At 46.6% G+C, this 20,542-nt stretch overlaps 6 protein-coding genes across 6 annotated transcripts; 3 read left to right on the forward strand and 3 right to left on the reverse strand.

Moving 5' to 3' along the window:
* Window positions 1-621: 621 nt before the first annotated feature.
* AO090009000080 (uncharacterized protein) lies at window positions 622-1,505 on the reverse strand (the record flags this gene model as incomplete). Its single annotated transcript, XM_001816544.3, has 2 exons — window positions 622-1,122; window positions 1,179-1,505. The coding sequence occupies 2 exons, from the start codon at window positions 1,503-1,505 to the stop codon at window positions 622-624; spliced, it is 828 nt and encodes a 275-aa protein (XP_001816596.3).
* Window positions 1,506-2,898: 1,393 nt separating this feature from the next.
* AO090009000082 (uncharacterized protein) lies at window positions 2,899-4,052 on the forward strand (the record flags this gene model as incomplete). Its single annotated transcript, XM_023237548.1, has 5 exons — window positions 2,899-3,099; window positions 3,171-3,432; window positions 3,483-3,594; window positions 3,761-3,878; window positions 4,032-4,052. 5 exons carry the CDS (start codon window positions 2,899-2,901, stop codon window positions 4,050-4,052), a joined length of 714 nt encoding a protein of 237 aa, XP_023088508.1.
* Window positions 4,053-6,537: 2,485 nt separating this feature from the next.
* Window positions 6,538-7,791, forward strand: AO090009000083 (uncharacterized protein; the record flags this gene model as incomplete). Its single annotated transcript, XM_023237603.1, has 1 exon — window positions 6,538-7,791. One exon carries the CDS (start codon window positions 6,538-6,540, stop codon window positions 7,789-7,791), a length of 1,254 nt encoding a protein of 417 aa, XP_023088509.1.
* Window positions 7,792-14,682: 6,891 nt separating this feature from the next.
* Window positions 14,683-16,224, forward strand: AO090009000086 (glycoside hydrolase family 95 protein; the record flags this gene model as incomplete). The annotated part of the gene is made up of 1 exon (XM_001816547.3): window positions 14,683-16,224. The coding sequence occupies one exon, from the start codon at window positions 14,683-14,685 to the stop codon at window positions 16,222-16,224; it is 1,542 nt and encodes a 513-aa protein (XP_001816599.3).
* A 300-nt stretch (window positions 16,225-16,524) lies between these two features.
* AO090009000087 (uncharacterized protein) lies at window positions 16,525-17,003 on the reverse strand (the record flags this gene model as incomplete). The annotated part of the gene is made up of 2 exons (XM_001816548.1): window positions 16,525-16,739; window positions 16,820-17,003. 2 exons carry the CDS (start codon window positions 17,001-17,003, stop codon window positions 16,525-16,527), a joined length of 399 nt encoding a protein of 132 aa, XP_001816600.1.
* Window positions 17,004-17,457: 454 nt separating this feature from the next.
* Window positions 17,458-18,028, reverse strand: AO090009000088 (uncharacterized protein; the record flags this gene model as incomplete). The annotated part of the gene is made up of 2 exons (XM_023237736.1): window positions 17,458-17,503; window positions 17,742-18,028. The coding sequence occupies 2 exons, from the start codon at window positions 18,026-18,028 to the stop codon at window positions 17,458-17,460; spliced, it is 333 nt and encodes a 110-aa protein (XP_023088510.1).
* Window positions 18,029-20,542: the final 2,514 nt, after the last annotated feature.

Genomic DNA, 20,542 nt, shown 5'->3' on the forward strand with positions numbered 1-20,542 from the left:
ACGCAACGCCGACGAGCCTTACCGTCAGAAATTGACGGCTGTTGGTAACCCCAGGAAGCTAGAACTAGCGGGGATGTACCCCGGATGATAAGATTCTCGCTCTCCCTAATTCATACCATACGTCTATTTATTTATTACCACAGAAATAAACTACAAGGTTTACAAAGTCTCGGAGGCCGGTCACTACGGCGCTTTGGCATTGCAAAGCAGCCATTATGCGCCACGGGGTTTCCGATCCCTAATTAAGAAGGAATCCCGAGGGTTTTGGCTCCCAGACGCGTCACTGTGAATGCAGCATAGCAACAACCGCATTTTTATCAGTTCAGTCGGCCGCTACTGGGCAAGAAGATGTTCCAGGACACCCCAGTTAACAGCCAGTGAAAGCTTGACCTAGCAGCCATACATTTGCGCTGTTGGTGCCGCAGCAGTAATTCTCGGCTGAGAGAGACGAAGTTGTCGTCACAGCCAATCAATCTGTGATTGTTGCCAGGGCGGCATTCTCCATAATTGGCGTAAGGTGCAACAAGCGTAGGGGGTCGAAATTACCTTTGATTGTATCCCGTTCAATTCACGCTAGTCCTATGTCTGTTATGTAGTTATCTCGGCGCGACGAAGAACTGGTCATTTCCGCCTCAGTATATATAGCCAATGGAAAACCTCAGGGGCATGCGCAAATGAGGAAGTTTGACCCTGGGGCGCCTTGAGCGGGGTACGGGAAACGAGATCCCAATGATTCGCTAGCCGTGGAAGGTTATCAAATCGCATAGTTGAGTAGGAAAGGGAAAACCACATCGTCCCTTCGATGGTCAACGGGACGAGATGTAGCGCCAACAGCTCGACTGGGGATAGAGTCGTTTGTCCTTGGGTATTCGCAACGTCGCGCACCACGGGGCAGGTGTCTTGTGAGATGGAGGTGGGCGAGAGCGTCGTGGATGGGGAGGTTGCGATGGCGTCGCTCGTGCTTTTATCGATGATTATATCAAAAGGCGCCAGCGGGGCCAAGCTCGACATATCGTTCCATGATCGAAGATCAGCACACAGCCAGTGCATTGCATGCGACGGGTTTTGTTTGCTCTCGATTTCTTGGCCCAGGCGGACGGCTTCGGCCGAAAAATCAACATTCTATGACAGTTGCGCGTCAGCAGAGATTCAGTTCCAACAAGAGTGAGCAAACTCACCACGATGCCAGAGCCTTTCCAGTCGCGGTCCACGAATGCCTCGCGAAGCTTCGTCCCTAGTTTCGAGATCCCGGGTCCCAGATGCAACACGCGAGGGGAACGTTCTTGGACAGATGATCGGTTGTCTAAATGTGACAGAACAGCCTGGACGAGATTCTCCCCAGGATTCAACCATTCGCCCACATCTTGGCCGGTCGCAAATTTCGTATCCCAGAAAATCGGGTCGTCGTAGTCCGGAGTCCCTGCGATTTTGGTATGCGTTCTTGCATTCGACATATTGGGCGGTGGAAAAGCGGAAAATCGCTTCGGGACTTGAGATAAGACCATGGTCACGTGTTGATTATGTGGGTCTTGAATATCCCGTGTGGGAGATAAACAACAAGCGGAAGATAAAGGCTTCTCGAATGCATGTCCCTTCAACGCTGGAATTACTGGGACCATGCTCTATTTTATAATCGAGCTTTTGGCCCACACCACTTAGCATAGTGTCTACTAACTCTCGCACTTTCAAGGCTGCATAGCTGTAGACATACACCAGACTGCCAAATCCATATGCATGGACAACATTACCTTCGGCCTCAATACGGTAACCTCCTTTCCTCCCTGGCCGAAATGCAACAATGTCTTTTGTTGAGCCCTTGGTGAGAGCCTTGGAACGTCGCAAGCTCATCGAAGTCAGTTTCCAGGTACATTGTTTGTCCACGGACGGGCAGCACATCCTTGTCACCTGCGAGCTGTGCGGCACCTAGTCCCGATGCATGCACAGGCATGTCACGCTTCACAATGTGCTTAGCTTCCTCAATCGAATGAACCTGCTTCCGAATAAAGCGGCGCGTTCGGGTGAGGTAGGCATACCAAGGACTTGCCCAATCTTGATTTTGATCTCCCGGAAGGTCAGAGGCAATGATGGTCACTTTATATTGCGCATGGGTAAGGACAAGAGCGGAGAGAAGACTAATAACACTAGAACCGATGATTGTCACATCCATTTTGATAGTTGAATTACCCTGAGATGACAGATTGAGCGAGCGTCCTACGAGAGTACTAATAGTGTGGATAAAGAGTGGGTACAATAGTGTATATTCAGTTTCTGCTATGTGTGTAATACGGAACACCGCCCTCCCAATGGGCGATTTCTAAAAAAAAGATATAATCTACTGTGCTATAAAGGCAATTAGGGAGTTCGCAAAGCCTCGGTCAACGGAGTTGAGGGGACGGTTTGGTTTCGGAACCACTTGCACATTTCCTTGTCTACTTCGCAGTCTTCCAACCTATCAAGACCTTCCAAGCCTTATCTATCTTTGATAGTAACCTGGCTCTTGTATATGCACAACTAACTTCTCTGTCAACCGTGTGAGTGTGTATAACATAATGCGCCCTTATCCAGTGCGCCTCCATGCAAGCAGTCATAATACACACAGTTGACAGTGTGTGAAGACTGTAGGATAAGCTTCTGATAGAATAGAGAAGTGATCAAGCTTGAGCAAACAGCTTCACCTTGGCGTGGATGTGGTTCTATATACTAGTTATTAATCTTCCAATGCCTTTGGCTGTCTCAAGGTAACGAGGCAAGCTGTTCCGGAGGGGACAGTTGGTAGTCGGAACATGTAGCTCTCCAGGATGAAGAGATAGCTCGTATCATTCGAGACCCTCGCAGTATCATGATATTCGCAAACTAGTAGAGTGGAGTCGTCTGGGGATATTTATATCTTGCTTCACCATGATGAACTGGATCTATGGCGCCCCTTCTCTGACCCTTACCATCTCGCACACTCTCAACATCATGTTACAGAAATCCAAGATAGAATCCGATTCGGCGCAAATTGATCCCATACATCCAGCTCATGGCATAGTCGGAATGATTGTTGAGACTGATGCTGTCTTCGGAAATGTCACGGAAGACGGGCCTAATTACCGTAATGTATGTAGAAGATCGTGATTATTTCCCCCACCGGATGAGGCCATACAACCGTGCTAACACTTCCACTGAAGGTTGGCTGGATAGGCACAACTGCCTTGATGATGAAAACCCAGATTGGACTTGGGGTTCTTTCTATGCCCCTCGTCTTTGGTACCTTGGGTCTTATTCCGGGGAATATTCTCCTGTTGACTATCGCCGGTATTACGACTTGGTCAAATTATATGATCGGAGTCTTCAAGCTCCGTCATCCCGAAGTATATGGCATTGACGATGTGGGACGGATGTTCTTTGGCCAAATCGGCTGCGAGCTCTTCGGTGCTGCATATGCACTCTGTGGGTGTTTGTTTTTTTAGATAGTGGTTATGGTGCTAACTCCGCTCTAGTCTATACTGTAGCCGCTGGATCGGCCATGCTGAGTATCTCGACGGCCCTCAACGCACTTTCCTCTCATGCTGTCTGTACTGCGGCTTTTGTGGCTGTTGCAGCTGTGATTGGGTTTGCTTTCGGCAGTATTCGAACCCTTGACCGCATTGGAGTTCTGGCTTGGATTGGTGCAATTTCAATCATCATTGCCGGCAAGTATCTAGTATGACTTGGGTGCAAGTAAATCCTAATCATTTGCCGGCTAGTATTTATTGTGACTATCGCGGTCGGTCTCCAGGACCGTCCTTCAGCAGCACCTTCAACTGGTATATGGAAGTCCGACTATAAGATTGTCAATAATCCAAGTTTCACCGACGCCGTCTCAGCAATTTCTACACTTGTCTTTACCTATGCTGGTACGCCGGCCTTTTTTAATATTGCTGCCGAAATGCGTCAACCACTCCTCTACACTCGAGCACTTGCAGTTTGCCAGACCACTGTGACCATGGTATACGTTATAGTCGGCACCATCATATACTATTACTGCGGGTCTTATGTCGCCTCACCAGCTCTTGGGTCCGCTGGCGTGACCATAAAAAAAGTGGCATACGGCATTTCGTTACCGGGCCTTATAGTCTCTTGCGTTCTCTTTGTCCATGTAAGATATCAAGCAGGGCTTTCTTGCGAAGAGCTACTAACTTAGTGCGTCTAGCTTCCGGCGAAGCATACTTTCGTCCGAATATTACGAGGGTCCAATCACCTCACAGCCAATAGTGTTATTCACTGGGTTACATGGCTCGGTTCAACGTCTAGCGTCGCCTTGATCGCGTACATTGTCGCCAGTGCAATTCCCGTATTTTCTGGTCTTGTCTCCTTGATCGGTGCTTTACTAGGGACCTTCTTGACTTTCCATCCATATGCTGGTATGTGGTTATACGACAATTGTAAGAACCGTGAACGAACTCTCAGCTGGTATTCGATGGTTGGATGGTGTATTTTCATCTTTGTGGCTGGTACCTTTTTGACAATCGTGGGAACGTATGGCTCCATTGTGAGCATTGTTGATTCTTACACTCAGTCAGGAGGGACCCCGGCATGGTCTTGCGCTGACAATTCGAACTCCACCTGAGACCAACTATGTGTATGTTCATTGTTTTGCTGTCGCTGCCCTTTTATCTATTATCATACTCCACATATCAGGGCACAGATCATGCTGTAGTGCTCACTTGATTATCTCTTCTACAGAGTGTAGGCCCGCAAATGGAGTGAAAAGCAAATGTAGCTGTATAAAGCCCCAGTGTAGGCCTCACTTCTAAGCTGACTCCACCTGTTTCTCTCTATAGTCATTAGGTTCGTGATTGGGTATACGATTATTACATTCTTGTCAGAAATTCCGATTATACTACAACTCTGAAAATGTTCGGAATCATAGAGTACAAAAGTCATATCTAAAGCCTTTAGTATAACGATGTGTACTAAAGCCATAAGCCCTTCATTTGTCACTCAGGGGGAAGGGAAACGCATAAGTAGGAAGCTCGGCGTTTGCAATCTCCGAACAAATAATTCCTGTGATAACATTTTCTTAAAACACCGGTTGTACGAGAAATGATACACCTGGAGGCGTTTTGTCGAATTAAAATGAGCATTAATACTATACCATTATATCATTATCAGCGCTTATCTCCGGAACGACATGCATTTTGTGGTATTGATATCGTCGTGCAGAGAAAGCGGATCCGGTCACCTGATCATTTATCACTATCTGCTTTCTCATTGGGGTAGAGACTCCGGTAAAGGTATCAATTAACCTCGGGGCAACCTCCCGTGTCATTACTTCGTATTGAAATCATGTTGGCCAGGTCTAGAGCTCGTCACCTTGTATGCACTGGTACTCCTACCACTATCCCTATTCCGGTGATTAAAATTCTGTGGGGTCGAAACTTCTACTTTTGGAACTGTCTGGACTAGTATCACCTTGACCTGACTTCGGATGCCATTTTGATTGATCATTTCAATGCGAATTTCCCTTGTGATTCGGGTTATGAATTCCTGAAGTTCGAGCACGACTGACGTCCGACGGCGGGAAGAGTGTCCTCTCACTCTAAAATAGCGAGGGACTCAACTAGCAAACAAGGAGTGTTCTTACCTGTTTGACATTGTGCGTCTCATCGCGTAGGATTCAAGGAAAATGAAAAGAAATTGAAAGACTAGGGACACAGTTGAATGGAGCCCGTATCGAAATGCAATGGAAACACAATCGAAACACATTTAGCACCTTATACCATTCTCTTTCTTCCTACGTTGCAATGGCAGTATTCTCGGAAAGAAGCTTTCAGCCCCACCATAATTTGATGAACTACGATCTGCGTACAGCCCGCGAGACCATCGGTTCGTGTGAAAGATTGCGCTGATCTCTATAGGTCTATTTTACATATCATTTCCTTTACGAATTTGCCAGCTGTACATAGTATACCAAATACTAGAGGGTCAGCTTTGCCACAGTGGTTCTAATAGATCCACTCACGATCTGTAAGCGAAATCGCTGCCCAGAGATTGGGCCCAGACACAATTTTTGGGCAGAACCTCAGCTGAGTACATCTTTATCTGCTTGACTGATATACCTTTATAGATTAGCTTAGAAAGGGCATTTTGGAGCAGAAAAACAGCTCGGTAATAAAACTCACCCTTTCTATAGATTACTTGCCTTGGGGGGCCACCATCCCACGTTTGAGGGCTCTCGTGCTTTTAAAACATCACATCAAATTAGTGAATGAAGTAGTCTAGCAAAATTAGAGAGACGCACGGATATCTATCCTACTAACCTAACTAGGAAGGTTGGGCTGAGCCAGGCTGCACGCATATCTGTAGCCTACATGTTTAGTGAATAGCTCTAATGGGTGAATGACAGCAAGTCCTCTGCGATCGTACATATAACGGATTATATAGCTCTCTCTTTTCTCTAATCTGTCTTATATCAATTAGCACTCCAAATCAATGAGAAGACTTCCAGGTTCAGCTCCGTCTTATTTAACTTACATATTAGCCATATGATCCACTAGACCTTCAAGCCGGGCCATGTCGTTATTTCTTGTGATAGTGGTGGTCTTGCTTCTTTTCCTCTCCTCTCCTCTGCACCGTCTAGTCCACATAGGACTAAAGAAACCAGTATCCCCCAATATCGACCCAGAAACATACCGTCGCATAATAGAGGGAAAAGGACTTTACCAGGAAGTACATAATCAGCTTAATGCACGTCAGTCCAGAGCCATCCCAAACAAACGACTGCGCGCGGTATTTGGGATCGAAAACGCCTTGACGACCGACAATGAAATCCACGCGAAACGCTTCCTTAGACAAGTCAAAGGGTTGATTAACCTGTCCCCCACATCCTGGGAGTCCTTATCGGGCCTCGTGCGCAGCGCCGCACGGCGTAGTATTGACGGCGCAATGGCAAACAGCCCGGACAAACCACGCGTCATGCTCACAAACCTGGTACAAGTGCTAGTCTTGCGGGTGGTCTTAAGTGTTCTATTCCGGATGGAAACCGAGGCCCTTGAGGTCCCAGACCACGATCTACTCCGTCTCGCGGAAGCGATTAACGATGCTTGGACTTCATCCAAAGACAAGACGCACCTCGTATCCTTTCAAGACAATATTTCTCTCCAGAATTCCTTGAAGACAGTGTTCCCTCATTTGAACTGTCTGGATCCGCAAGGAAACCCACTGAATCTGGTCATCCCAGGCTTCGAGACGATGTGGCGGATTGTCCTGCGCCTTTTCATCGAGATAAGCTACACTTCAGGACTCTACCACCCCGAATGGCGGGGGATAATGACTACCTTCGCAATTGCCCCAACCAAAGACGAGTTCGAGCGACGGAACGGCAAGCAAAACCTCTCAGCAGAGATGCTAGTCAACGAGGCACTGCGTCTCTATCCACCCACGAAACGTGTGTATCGTGCATTTCTCCCAGTGGGGTCAGATACAGTCGAAGTCCTGAATGCAGACATTGAGAAGGCTCAAACCGCAACTCATATCTGGGGCTCCGATGCAGAAGTATTTGCCCCAGGACGTTGGGGTGCCTTGACGCCGCAGCAGAAACTCGCTTTTTTTCCATTCGGTAGTAAGCCTTTTGTATGTCCGGCGCAGGCTGCGTTTGGGCCTAGGGCTATTGCCTTGGTTGTGGGTGCGTTGCTGGTCGAATTGGGAGGAGAGTGGTCGCTTTGTGTGGGTGCTGAGTGTACGGAAGCCTTGGTGCCTGGGGTAAGGTTGAGTAACCAAAGAACGGAGTATCGTGACTTGTGTCTTGCTCGGGCTGGACCTGTTTGAGATGCGTTTCATACTGACGGGAGGCTGTAGAAGGTTGAAGATAGATATTGGGCTATCGGGTGTTAGTCAGGGGTACTTGTGCGTTGTAATGGTTATTATCGACGGTCTTTAACGGTAAATGTGTTAATCTGATCATGTGTTTTCTGTTGGATTTGAATATCTATGGAAGGGTTGAAGGCAGGTCTTTTTGATATTCAGCCATATTTACCTTTCTTGTTGTACATATTTTCAGTTCCAAAGTCTCGAATGATTTTAAGTATTTATTGAATGCATGGCGGCCAGTGCATAATGTAGCGTGAGTAAAATTCTTATTTCTGACAGTAGAATCGATCATCGATGGTATGTAATCGTACTTTTCCTTTCCCCTTGAACGTTTAGTAACCAGCTTATCCAAAGGCTGACTATGACTAGCTGGGACTGGCAAAACTCACCTCACATCTACCGTCATACACGATTATCGGGTCATGATTGAGAATTCCATGAAAAATAAAAGGGCTGCCTTCTTCCACTACAATATGAACGAAGTGGACCGATATAAGTCATAATCCATTCTCCGGAGGGAATTAGCTTTCGAGAGCCGTGAGCAATCTAGAGGCTATGAGAACTGCTCTTCAGAATATTATAAGAAGGCTTCCGATAATGCGTCAGAGCTTAGCTGTAACGTATGTGAGGAGCAACTTCTAATTCTATATAAGGAGAGTAAGTTGGTTTTGGATGTCTTGAACGAACGTGATCCACATTCACAAAATAAGATATTCGAAGTTTTAAACAATCTAATATTGACGTCCAAGAGTTATTGAAGCTTGTCGTCTTAGGTCGTCCTGACTAGAGTATTGTATGGTAATTGAATAGCTCCCCTAACATCGATTTCGGAGTGGATGCAGTGAGGGCGATATTAGGAGGTTTCCCGAGGGGTAGCTAGAAAGTCTTACCAGGAAGAATAAGGTAATCCGGTCTTGGGTGATAATGTTGTCTTTTAGTAGGCGTCTTTGCAGGTCAACGTTAAAGTGAATAGTCATTTTAAAGATACTCCATCTTTCATGATGGGGATATATAACAATTCAAAATGTTCAGTTGTATCAATATCCTCTCATTCAAGAATGTGTGACATATTCATTAGTAGCCGTTCGAGTTGTTGGTGAGCTCTGAATATTAAAGTAAAGGGGTAAAACACCATGCCTAGATACATGGTGGTGAGATAAGCATGATGTGAGCGACTCAAAATAGGTTGGTTGCTTGGCATAACACAAGACACGGTCGAGGAGACAGAAGTTGCTAGCACTTCTGCAGTATTGAGATCCTCCTGGGATAGATACCCCTCTTGATCAAGTAAATTTATGTCAGTTCTAATATCGGCTAGCTATTAACCTATATTGGATATTTTTTTCGTGAACCCTTTATACTCAGTGAGCTCAACAAGTAAAGTGCCTTTTGAGGGAAGAAATGTAAAACAAGGCGTATCAACTGCATATCCTACCTATTTTCGATGCGATAAATAAGTCCTGCGGTTTTCTTAAGTAGTTTTTACATTCTATCCAACATAGAAGCTCTTAACTGTTGCTGTTGCTGTATGGATATGATCTTTGAGATTGGAGGCATGAAACAGGAGTGACCTCCCCACAAGGTAGACAGACACAAAGGCTTACAGGGATAAACCAATAAGGCCTACTTGGCCAGTGTGGCGCCATTTTGTGCGCATTAGTAGCGTGTACGAAGGTCGTCAATACGCAGTCTTACAGCGACAGCCTCCATAACCTATAGAAATTACCCTCTTTGGGACGATCAGAAAATCACAAGTTATAACCAGTTTTATTTAGTTCTTGATCTAATACCTAACAAAAAAAATGGAAATCTCTTTGATATGAACAGACCAATATAAACACAGCCACACAGCCTTTCAATCGCCAAAAGCTATGAGAAGAAACCGAAGTTAGAGGCGGAATCGTCTTTGTCATCTCCAGCAAACGTAAACAATGAATTGATGCGGATGATAGGCTGAGAGAATCATGCATCGCGTGGATGGCCTAAAATGGAATCTCCGCGCTAGGGCTGTGGACGTCATATGACAACTACTGGCAAAGGCGACGTGCCCTAATGGCCCGAACGAATGTGGAAGGACAATGGGTTATCCAAACCTTCTGGGCACTGGTGATATCAGCTTGCATCTGTGGCTGGTCTAGAGTTACATGATCTCCTAGCATCCATGAAGCGCATACACGACTAGTGTCTGGGATCGAAGTTAGGGGTCATCTCGATTAAGCTGATGTTCCATCCCTAATTATAAATATTTTGTGACCATCCAACTACATCGGAGAGACCACAGATTTGCTTGCCCTGTCTGACAGACAGTGAGAGAAAACGGTAATGTCTCAGCAGACACTAGACCTGAAACTACTGGCCGTCCTAGTTTCGGCAAGTGGATAATCCTAAGTGGTGCCGAGTGCGGGGTTGCCTTGAGATTGGATCCGGGGTATCCTGCAAGCCCAACCGTCACCATTGGACGCCATCGAGCGGGGTCGAAAGTCTCGCTGCACGTCTCATCCAATCGACCCCATCCATTACAAAGTACGGATACGTATGCTGACAATTCGATCAACGGGCGGTGGAGTCGCCGGTAATTTAGAGTATCTCGCTTCAGCTCTGGTGGATCTGTGGGGGGAGTTACCTTGGACCTGGATGTTCTAGGAGGTACCTCTGAGGTACCTCCACTCTGTTTTGATGTACCCCCAGGGTCTATATTGACCCGCTCTGCCGTGGATAGTGTTGATGAAGCTTTTAGATGAGGTCAGTGGGCTTTTATTCCCAGGATTCGTAGTGTGTTTCGTGTAGAGACTTTGGAAACCAACGGAGGTACATCGATGTACCTCCAGTCTGTCGATGTGGCATGACGGGTGTGGTGTGATGACCCCGGTCGAATCTTTGTTCTTGCATTGATGTGCATTCTCCCCATACTTTCTGACAATACCATACCTCCTCTCAATTACAGCCACCAATCCTACGTAGACTCATTCATATTGATTATCATTTCATTGAGTTTCCTGGATGTAACAACTCTGTAACTCCATCCCTGCCATCAGGGTGGCTATAGACAAATCACCTGTCCCAATAACCAAAAATAAGTATTTCCCACATATCACAAGTCAAAAATAAAAAAAAAAAAAATCACAAAGGAAATGAAAATGCAGTCGTGGACCAGTCCCCCGCTGTATGTGTATGTTTGCCAGAAACATCCCTGTCACCATCCATCAAGGATCTCGTTACCCCTCCTTTCAACCATTCATCTTAGTCGTTTCATGTATCGCAGTGTGAGAAGTGCTGCCGCTGCAGTCGTGTATGCAGCACCGCCAGCCGTAACCCAGACGGGGCGGTGGACTGCGAACGAGGTCTGAACAATCTGTGCCCTACGGCGCGATTTGTCTTTTCTGCGTTAGGTTCACGTCCAAGGGAGTCCATGTTACAAAGGGTCTGACGTGTGATTACATACCTGTAGTCAAGAGTCTGTCCCTCCATGTGTTGGCCTGACGCCTGGCATACTGTCCGGCCTGAGAGCCCAAGGAGGAGAGGCCCTGAACAACTGGTGCAGACATTTTGCTTGGATAAATTGGTAGATAGTTGAGAAAAGAAGTGTGGAATGAGAAGTATCAGCTAGTCACGATGAGGTTCTGTTCCAGCTCTTGTCACTCCAGAGTGACTCGATGAGGACCAAAGGAATACGAGAGTAGGTAGGACAGGATTGGGCTCCTTTATATCCAGCCCTCGGCCGTATCAATACATGACAACGCGGGGTAGAGTCACGAGACATCGGCATACTTCCAGTCCATCGACCTGTCGAGTCCCTTCACCATGATCATCATGGAGGGAAGCGATTGGATGTCGTGTGGCCGTCGATCCGGTCTGCTGCACAGCGCCCCCTGGATTGCTGTGGTCATGCCAATCAAACTCCGCCGTTGCTCGACTAGCTTTGCAAGCTTCAAGGAGTTGATTGCCACCAAATGCTAAACGCGTCATCATGATAGGTTGGTCGTAGCAATCGTGTTGCTGTTGCAGGTCATGATCGCATGAGTATTGGTGGGATGCTCCTACGTCTCGTATGTGTCGTCAGGGTGGTTGCCCTTGGCCCGATATGCCGCCCCCATGGTATTGTGTGAGCCCAAAGTTACACCAAGAATAGCACTCAGATTTTCATCAAGTAAGCAACCCATATGGTGGTTATGAGGAATCATGATTGCGCGAAATAGTGTATCGAGTCGTATCTGAAGCCTTACATATAGGAATTCAATAGTCAAGAGTACTAGCCATGGTAGACAAGACCATAGAAGCAGAAGCTGCGCAAGGTTTACAACCCCCTCAGATTCTGGATGTACTCACTGCCAGTATTCTGACCATTCCGACCGCCACTCCATGTCATCGCGTCATGATCAACACTTCCAGCTACTCTCCAGCCGTGTCTAGCGATCGTGCAACTCTATCATCTCACAGTAAACCCTACCATCAGAGAACGGATCTTTGTATTGCATAACTTCGCATCACCACATCCCTTCACTGGCACCTCCCCCCATTAATTTCGCAGTTTCCTTTCCCGTAGAAAAGGCTCTAAATCCTAGACAGAATGGCTTTCGTGTGCTTCCCCGTCATGTGATCTATCTTTACTGGGAGACCGGCAAGGTCGCCTCTCTGAACCTACTAACACACATTAGGCCAAGTTTGTCCACATCTTCTATTGTTCATGATTCGCTCCTGTTACTAGAGATGCTGCCTTTGCTTACAGATATATATTGTGGAGAAGTGGGGCGATTAGATGGACTACTATGTTATCGAACATAACCCACACAGATCAAAGATACACATATTTCTCTCCTTTACCGGGTAAATCACCTAGCCTACCCTTACCTAAATGATACACCCGTTGATATTGCAGCACACGCGATCCCCAGGCCCATCATGGATGATGTGAGAACTTCCCCATTTAGGTTAAGTGGGTCTGGTGATTGATCGGCACGTGACTATCATCTTATCGCATTTTAGCTCTCTCTCCCTTATCGACAAGCAGGACACATCAAAATCTCCGAGCTACGATGACTACGCTGTCTGAGACGTGACACTTAATGGTACTACATCATGGAGTAGCTACAGAATAGGCGATGGATTTTTAATTTTCTTGGAACATCGTGAAGTTCCGAATCCGTACAGTCCCAATGTCTACAGACAAGGGTGAGTGGGCTTCATTACACTTTGTTTGATGCTGTGCCCTATAACTTCACTTATTATGTACCCGAAATCTGGAAGAATATGTAATTTTAACTAACGCGTTTACTTATTAAAGCAGTGGATAGTTGAGCCTTCGTGCGATACTTATTGACCCGCTTGATCCATAGAACCCGGGCCGTCCCGTGATTCTCCAGTTATTTCCGTGTTGTAGAGCGAGCAGGTTGGCCTGTCTATGGTCCATATAGCAGCTCCTGTGAAGCAAGAGGGCGTCGGAGCTCACCAGCCAAACATGCAGAGTTTCGAGGCTACGAGGCGACATTAAAAAAATACGGAATTGTGCTATGAAACACCCTTGTAATCTATACAGCATTGTTGGCGCATACAGAGAATGCGATATATATTTAAGCCGACCCTATTAACAGTAACAACTGAGTTACGATGGCATACCCTTACAGTAGCCTACCAAGAAAGGCCATGGAGTATATCAGAGCTTTTCCATAAAGCAAGATGAGGAGTACAGGGTATATTTAACCGGCTAAATTGACCTCTACATAGATCGACATGGGCACTTTGAATGGGTTTAATCTATTTGCATGCAGGTGCACCATCTCCTGCCAGCTGATTCGTGGAATTACCAAGAACAAACAATCAATTGATGCATGCATCTTGCCATAACTACCGGTCGCAACTTATAAAGAGTCTCTTCCACAGATGCTAGGGTTCAAAATTTGCACACACAGTCACTGAAAAGATGTTACTGATTCCCCTCATACATCTAGCCATCGGGGCCACGATTGCCCACGCTAGCTTCGACCCATCCCACTTCACATGGTACACGTCACCAGCCAGCAACTTCACTTCAACGCTGCCACTAGGAAATGGCCGACTCGGCGCAGCAGTATGGGGCTCTACGGTAGAAAATATAACCCTGAACGAGAATTCCATATGGAGTGGCCAGTTCATGGACAGAGTCAACCCGGACTCATACAGCGCTTTAGACCCCGTACGGTATATGCTCAAAGAAGGAAACATGACAGCGGCTGGACAGACGACGCTGGAACATATGGTCGGCAGTCCAGATGAGCCTCGGGCTTATCATCCCCTTGGTTCGTTGGTCTTGGACTTTGGGCATGAGGATTCACAGGTGGAGAACTATACCCGGTCGTTGGATTTGCTTAAAGGCCGCGCGGTCGTGCACTATGGGTACCATGGTGTTGAATTTAGGTATGTGAGATTCTTCGCGGTAGCGGTCAACATAAACTAATTTTAGGTAGGCGCGAGTACATTGCAAGCCATCCAGCTGGAGTAATTGCAGCTCGGCTTACAGCTAGCGAGGCTGGTCGGTTAAATGTCGCTGCTTCGCTTTCTCGCGGTCGGTATGTCACAGAAAATACCGCGACCGCAGGAAACGATACTGGATCACTCAAACTGCGCGCGTCAACGGCCGAGTCAGACGACATCTCCTTTTCGGCAGCGGCCCGGATTGTCACTCATGGAGGTGAGTGCCCTCAGACTCACTACGCATAACCACTGACCATAGAAGGTTGGGTATCGCGCAGCGCGAGCTCGGTAGTAATTCAAAACGCAACAACTGTGGACATCTTCATTGATGCAGAGACGTCTTATCGCTTTGAAACTCAGGAAGCATGGGAGGCTGAGATAGAGCGCAAGCTAGACGCAGCCATGAGGGCCGGTTTTCCTGCGATCGAACAAGCAGCCACAGCTGATCATGAAGCGCTCGCAGGCCGCGTGCATCTCGATCTCGCGTCGTCTGGTGCTGCGGGCAATTTGCCGACCGATGTCCGACTTGAAAGATACAAGACCCATCCTGACGCGGACCCCGAACTAGTGACCCTGATGTTCCAATTTGGTCGGTATTCTCTCATCGCGTCATCGCGTAAGACTGGCACTTCGCCATTACCCCCTAATCTCCAAGGGCTCTGGAACGAGGACTACGAGCCTGCATGGGGAGGGCGGTACACGGTTAACATTAACCTGGAGATGAACTACTGGCCAGCCGGCGTAACGAACTTGGCAGAAACGTTAGGGCCACTGATATTTCTTCTTGAAACAGTGAAGCCCAGGGGGCAAGATATCGCGCGGCGTATGTACAACTGCGATAATGGGGGCTATGTCTTACATCACAATACGGATATTTGGGGAGATGCAGTTCCAGTAAACAACGGAACTAAATGGACGATGTGGCCGATGGGTGGTGCTTGGCTATCAGCAAATCTAATGGAATACTATCGTTTCACGCAGGATACAAATCTCCTGAAAGAGCGCATCTGGCCACTCTTGCGGTCCGCTGCTCAATTCTACCACTGCTACGTATTCTCTTTCAATGGGTATCTGAGCACAGGACCTTCATCTTCACCGGAAAATGCGTTTGTCGTACCGAACGACATGAGCGAAAGTGGCAACGAGGAGGGTATCGACATCGCTCCAACGATGGACAATACACTGCTGTCAGAGCTCTTCCACTCTATCATCGAGACGGGCAAGGTCCTCGGTATCAACAACACAGATACCACCAAAGCAGCGTCCTCCCTCCCACTTATTAAACTCCCCCAAATCGGATCCTACGGCCAAATCCTCGAATGGCGTCACGAATACCAAGAAACAGAGCCAGGCCATCGACACATGAGTCCCATCTTTGGCCTCTATCCAGGTTCACAGATGACACCCCTCGTAAACTCAACATTAGCCGCCGCCGCAACGGTACTTCTAGACCATCGCATCGCCCATGGCAGCGGTAGTACAGGTTGGTCGCGAGCGTGGACCATAAGTCTTTACTCTCGGTTGTTCGATGGAGACGCCGCGTGGAACCACACGCAGGTATTTCTGAAGACATACCCGAGTGCGAATCTGTGGAATACAGACTCTGGGCCTGGGTCGGCCTTCCAGATTGATGGTAACTTTGGATTCACGGCGGGCATTGCTGAGATGCTGCTGCAGAGTCATGCTGGGGTGGTACATTTGCTCCCGGCTTTGCCGTCTGCTGTGCCACATGGGAAGGTGTCTGGGTTAGTGGCGAGGGGCAACTTTGTGGTGGATATGGAGTGGTCAGATGGGAAGCTGACTTGGGCGACAATCACGGCCAGAACCGGGGGAAAGTTGGCGATACGTGTACAAGATGGACAGCAGTTTGGTGTGAATGGGAGTGTGTATACAGAGGAGATTTCGAGCGTGGAGGGTGGAATATACGAGATATCACTGCTATAGATAGACAAGGACTGAAGTCAGCATTGCTCTCTAACCATTTCCCTATGATTTCCAACTAATGAAAGACGAAAGACAGTGCAACTCCAACCCAGCAGAATTCGTCTTTTGTTTTAAGCGACAATGCAGATGGATTGTATAATACTGTCACACAGTGAACAAAAGAGGTATTATGAATACAATTGCACAACATCGAGAACACGGTACACCCATAAGCTAGGCAAAGACAAAACCGAGGTATAGCCCACACAAAACATATCATACAATTTCCCTCAACACCATCTGCCATCCCCAAGTCGGGAATCATTTCCCTGTAATACCAGAACCTCCAAACCCATATCTCCCCTCCTCATCCTTCCCTTTCCTCTCCGCCCTATTAATCCCCTCCTTCGAAACCAGATTACCAACAGGCGACAGCAATCCGTTATCGCCGAGCTGATTTCCGGCTAGATTGTGCACGTCGTCTTGTAGTTGATCAACCTGGTTGATACCAGCGACCTTAGATTCGTTCAGAGTATCTATATCCAGATCCTCTAGTTAGCCGTCCCATCACTTCTTCAAATGCATGTATGAACAGATACGAGGTGTATGTACTTACCCTTCGTAGCATAAGAAGCTTTGTTATCGCCCTTTCCAAACCACTTCAAATACTGATCTTCGATCCAAGGATACCATTTTTCGTATTGAATGTTGTATTGTTCACGAAGCCAGTCCGAGTACGATTGCTGCTGTTTCTTTTCTTCCTCTTCTTGAGGCTGAGAGATGGGGTTGAGCGAGGTCATCGTGTATATTTTGTATGTTATTTGGTAGAACAAAGTATAGCTGTTGCACTTGATATAATGTAAAAGCTTCGTTAAGAGGAAGGCTAAGGAAGCTGTGAAGTAGATTTTGGCAGTCTAGATCAGTAAGTATAGAACTTGATATAGATAGATTACTCCATAGGGCTGTGACGTCGGTGGAGCGGCCCATGACGTAGGACCACGTGAGAGTCTCGATGGCCACGTTACGATGCGTATTCTTATTACAACAAATTAAACGAATTATATTCTTGTGTGACATATTCTGCTAGTTAAACTAGACATGTCCACATGCAGGATATCAGGTTTGAGGATGAGATGGAAAGATTATAGCCACAAATGAGCGAATGTTGCATATAAACAAATCTTATGTCAAGTAAATTTGCCCTAGTATATGAGTATCTATAACTGACCACAACTGTTCAGCAAGCTAATGCTATCAGCCACCCTGCACCAGTAAACGGGAATAGCTTGCTTCGTTGCAGCTATTTGATTGTTCTGTTATTTTAAATCCCTAGTCTATAGCTTCTAGCGTTGCTGGAGGGTCATTGGAAGTTGGTATTCTATGTAAGTTGAGTCGAAATATCACCTTCCCATTCAATGAGAAAAATGAGATAATAGAAAATGAAAGGTCTTGCACCTTACAGTAGAGCCACGGAGAATCGTTTCTAGAGTTGTATAAGTGCATTCCAAGCTATTATGGAAATCCCACAAGCATGTTACGAATCTCCATGATCTTGCTGACTCCGGTTGTCCACACTCCTCTCTTGCTTGCCTTCCCGCAGGAAGCCTAGTGCACCAATGCAAGAGACTCCAGTAAGAATCCCAACGGTAAGAATCAACGGAAGCCATTGGCCTGCACCATAAATCCCTTTGTGCAGGCTTTGATCTTCACCCGCAGAGGAGACCGCTGAGCCACGATGCCGGGTGATCAAAGCTGCGCATACCCCAGGCCAGCTGGAGCATAACAGAGACTGAAGCAAGGAATACCCAAGCTGATCTCCCTCCATCTGGTCGGTGCGAGGTGATTGATTGATCAGATGAATGTGCTCTGAGCTGCGTCATGGTACAACGGTGTTTAGCAGACCATCAGATGGAAGGAGAGAATAATATGTTCGGTCTAGTTATGAAGTTCAGATTGAGTATCTCGTAAAAACGGTCGTGGCCGAATATTGAGCAAAGAGAACAAAGGATGTGTTTTAATCTCGATCCTGATTATTAATGCCTTCCATGTCTAGTTAACTAATGATCCCTGCTCATGTTCCCTCTTAGCTAACCATCATTGGTTGCAATCGGGAATGCAACCCTACTTTCGTGGCCGACGTGTATCCTTACATTTCCTTTCACTGCGATAGGGTCCCTGGTATCTGCTCATTCATCTTTTCCTTCCATAGGAGGCAATGCATATATGTACCGCATGAAGCACAGGCCGCGTCCTGGGTGGCTAGAAGGCCCAATCTAGGTATGGAAGAGCTTGCATATGATGAATCGGGGAGCACAATGATGTGATCTCGGAATGTGCCGCAGGGAATTCTACAGTAAATGTACAAAGACTTTACCTTGAAAACAGATACGCAACATCTTCACCAGCGTGTTCATTATTATATTCAATCCATCCCTGTACCTCTAGCTCTCATGTGGTGCCCAGCTCTCGCGCGATCCACCACCAGAAGCGGTCAGACAAAGCCTCTAAGCATCTGATGATTTACACTTCGGCTCACATCTTGTGATGAAGACAATTCTCTCCATATTGTCAGACGCAACATAGAGTGATGGCAACTTGGAAACCTTCCTCAAGACCCCCCGACGACAAGCAGTCGTGATCAGCTCTGTCCTTCTTGCACCACCCACCGAAGTCCCCAGGATCCCAAGGTCTGGGTCAGAATATTCATACAGACGCAGGCATATTGACTCTGCTGTTCGCACAACAGCCGGGGCTGCAGGTGCTCTCACCGACAACGAGCGAGTGGGAGTGGGTACATACACGCGAAGGAGACAGCATTGCCAATGCTGGGGGCACTTTACGATTCCGGTCAGGAGAGCGGCTCCAGTCAGCTTTGCACCGTGTTTTACCACTTACGGATAAGGATAGCGCCCACCTTTATGATCGGTACTCGACAGCGTACTTACGAGCTGCAGAAGATGCTGTATTTGTTGGAAATGATGGGAAGAAGACAACGGCGGATGAATGGTTCCTGCGCGAATTTCAGTTTCACGCAGGATTCGTCAGTACAGCGGATGGACTTGGTGGCCTTTGGGGGGTATGGAGACTTTAGGAGCGAAGGTCTGAGCATTACAAAGACAGAGCAGGCTCAGCGGAATATGGCATAGTTGGATGACTTTCATACAATAGATAGGGATTTGGTCGTAGCATTTAGTGTACCCTACGGATCGAAGATTTCTCCAGTATACGCTTTTAATGAAGCTAGTATTTCCCTATTATAGCTTCACTGGAGACATTATCAATCCCAAGGTAAGTGACACGTAGACCGTTTAAAATTCACTTCCGGTGCCCAACGCTTTCCTTTCTACACTGTTAATGGTAACCTCGATTGATTGGCTAATCCTCCACTTGGCTGGATATATATACCCTTGGCGGTGATTTTGGCTTATGGATAAATAACCGTTAAATCTAACTTAGTCTAGTCCTTTGCTACTCTAACGCAGGATTAGCATGATACCGTAATTATGTTGTCAGAAACCATCCCGTCTTCTGTCGTTGCACTCGTTTCTGGACAGTTGTATCTATGTACTGATGGTGTGCACTATTGCATACGCTTACCTTAGATGATAAAGAAATTAGGGGAAGAGATGTTCATATCACAGAAAGAGCCAGGCAGATGGAGGCCCTGTAGGCTATGAGTACAATAACTTTCTCAGCAACTCTGAATCAGATTGACGTTCTCTACTTTCTTCGTTTGACCTTTTCATGACAATCCTGAGTATAAATTGCGCCAAAATAGAAGTTCTTTAGAAAGTATATTTTAAACACAGGGCATCGTCCAAGAACTCTACAACCAGTCCGCTATCTAAGTTAAATATAACTTAAAGTTTGATTGTGCTGACGATCAAGTAATTTACTCAGCTTGGCCAATACTCGGTAACAGGGGCATAGTAATATAACATATTGATTTCAAAAAGGAATTTACTTATAATATACGAATAAACAGGATTGGAAAGCGCATAATCACAGACAATATTATACTATGATTACGCAACTTTTCTATGATATATTCGATAGAGAATACTAGAATGAAATTCTTCCCATCCTTTCGTATCAAATGATAGATAATAAACTATCTACACCGCTCCTATTTCTACCCCACTTGGACGTCAAGATGTGTGATCTTAATCACCGCCGACTCAAAATGAACGCCCAGATCAATGTTCCTTTAAACCTTCACTAAAGGTCTCACTAGTCTGGATGCGGAAAGATCTTCAATTGATTCTACTATTAAGAAAAGTCTCTCAGACCGTGCGGATGGCGATCTAGTCATAAATGTTGATGTGGGCCCATGAGAATG

Source organism: Aspergillus oryzae, chromosome 1 (assembly GCF_000184455.2).
Source record: "Aspergillus oryzae RIB40 DNA, chromosome 1".
NCBI lineage: Eukaryota > Fungi > Ascomycota > Eurotiomycetes > Eurotiales > Aspergillaceae > Aspergillus > Aspergillus oryzae.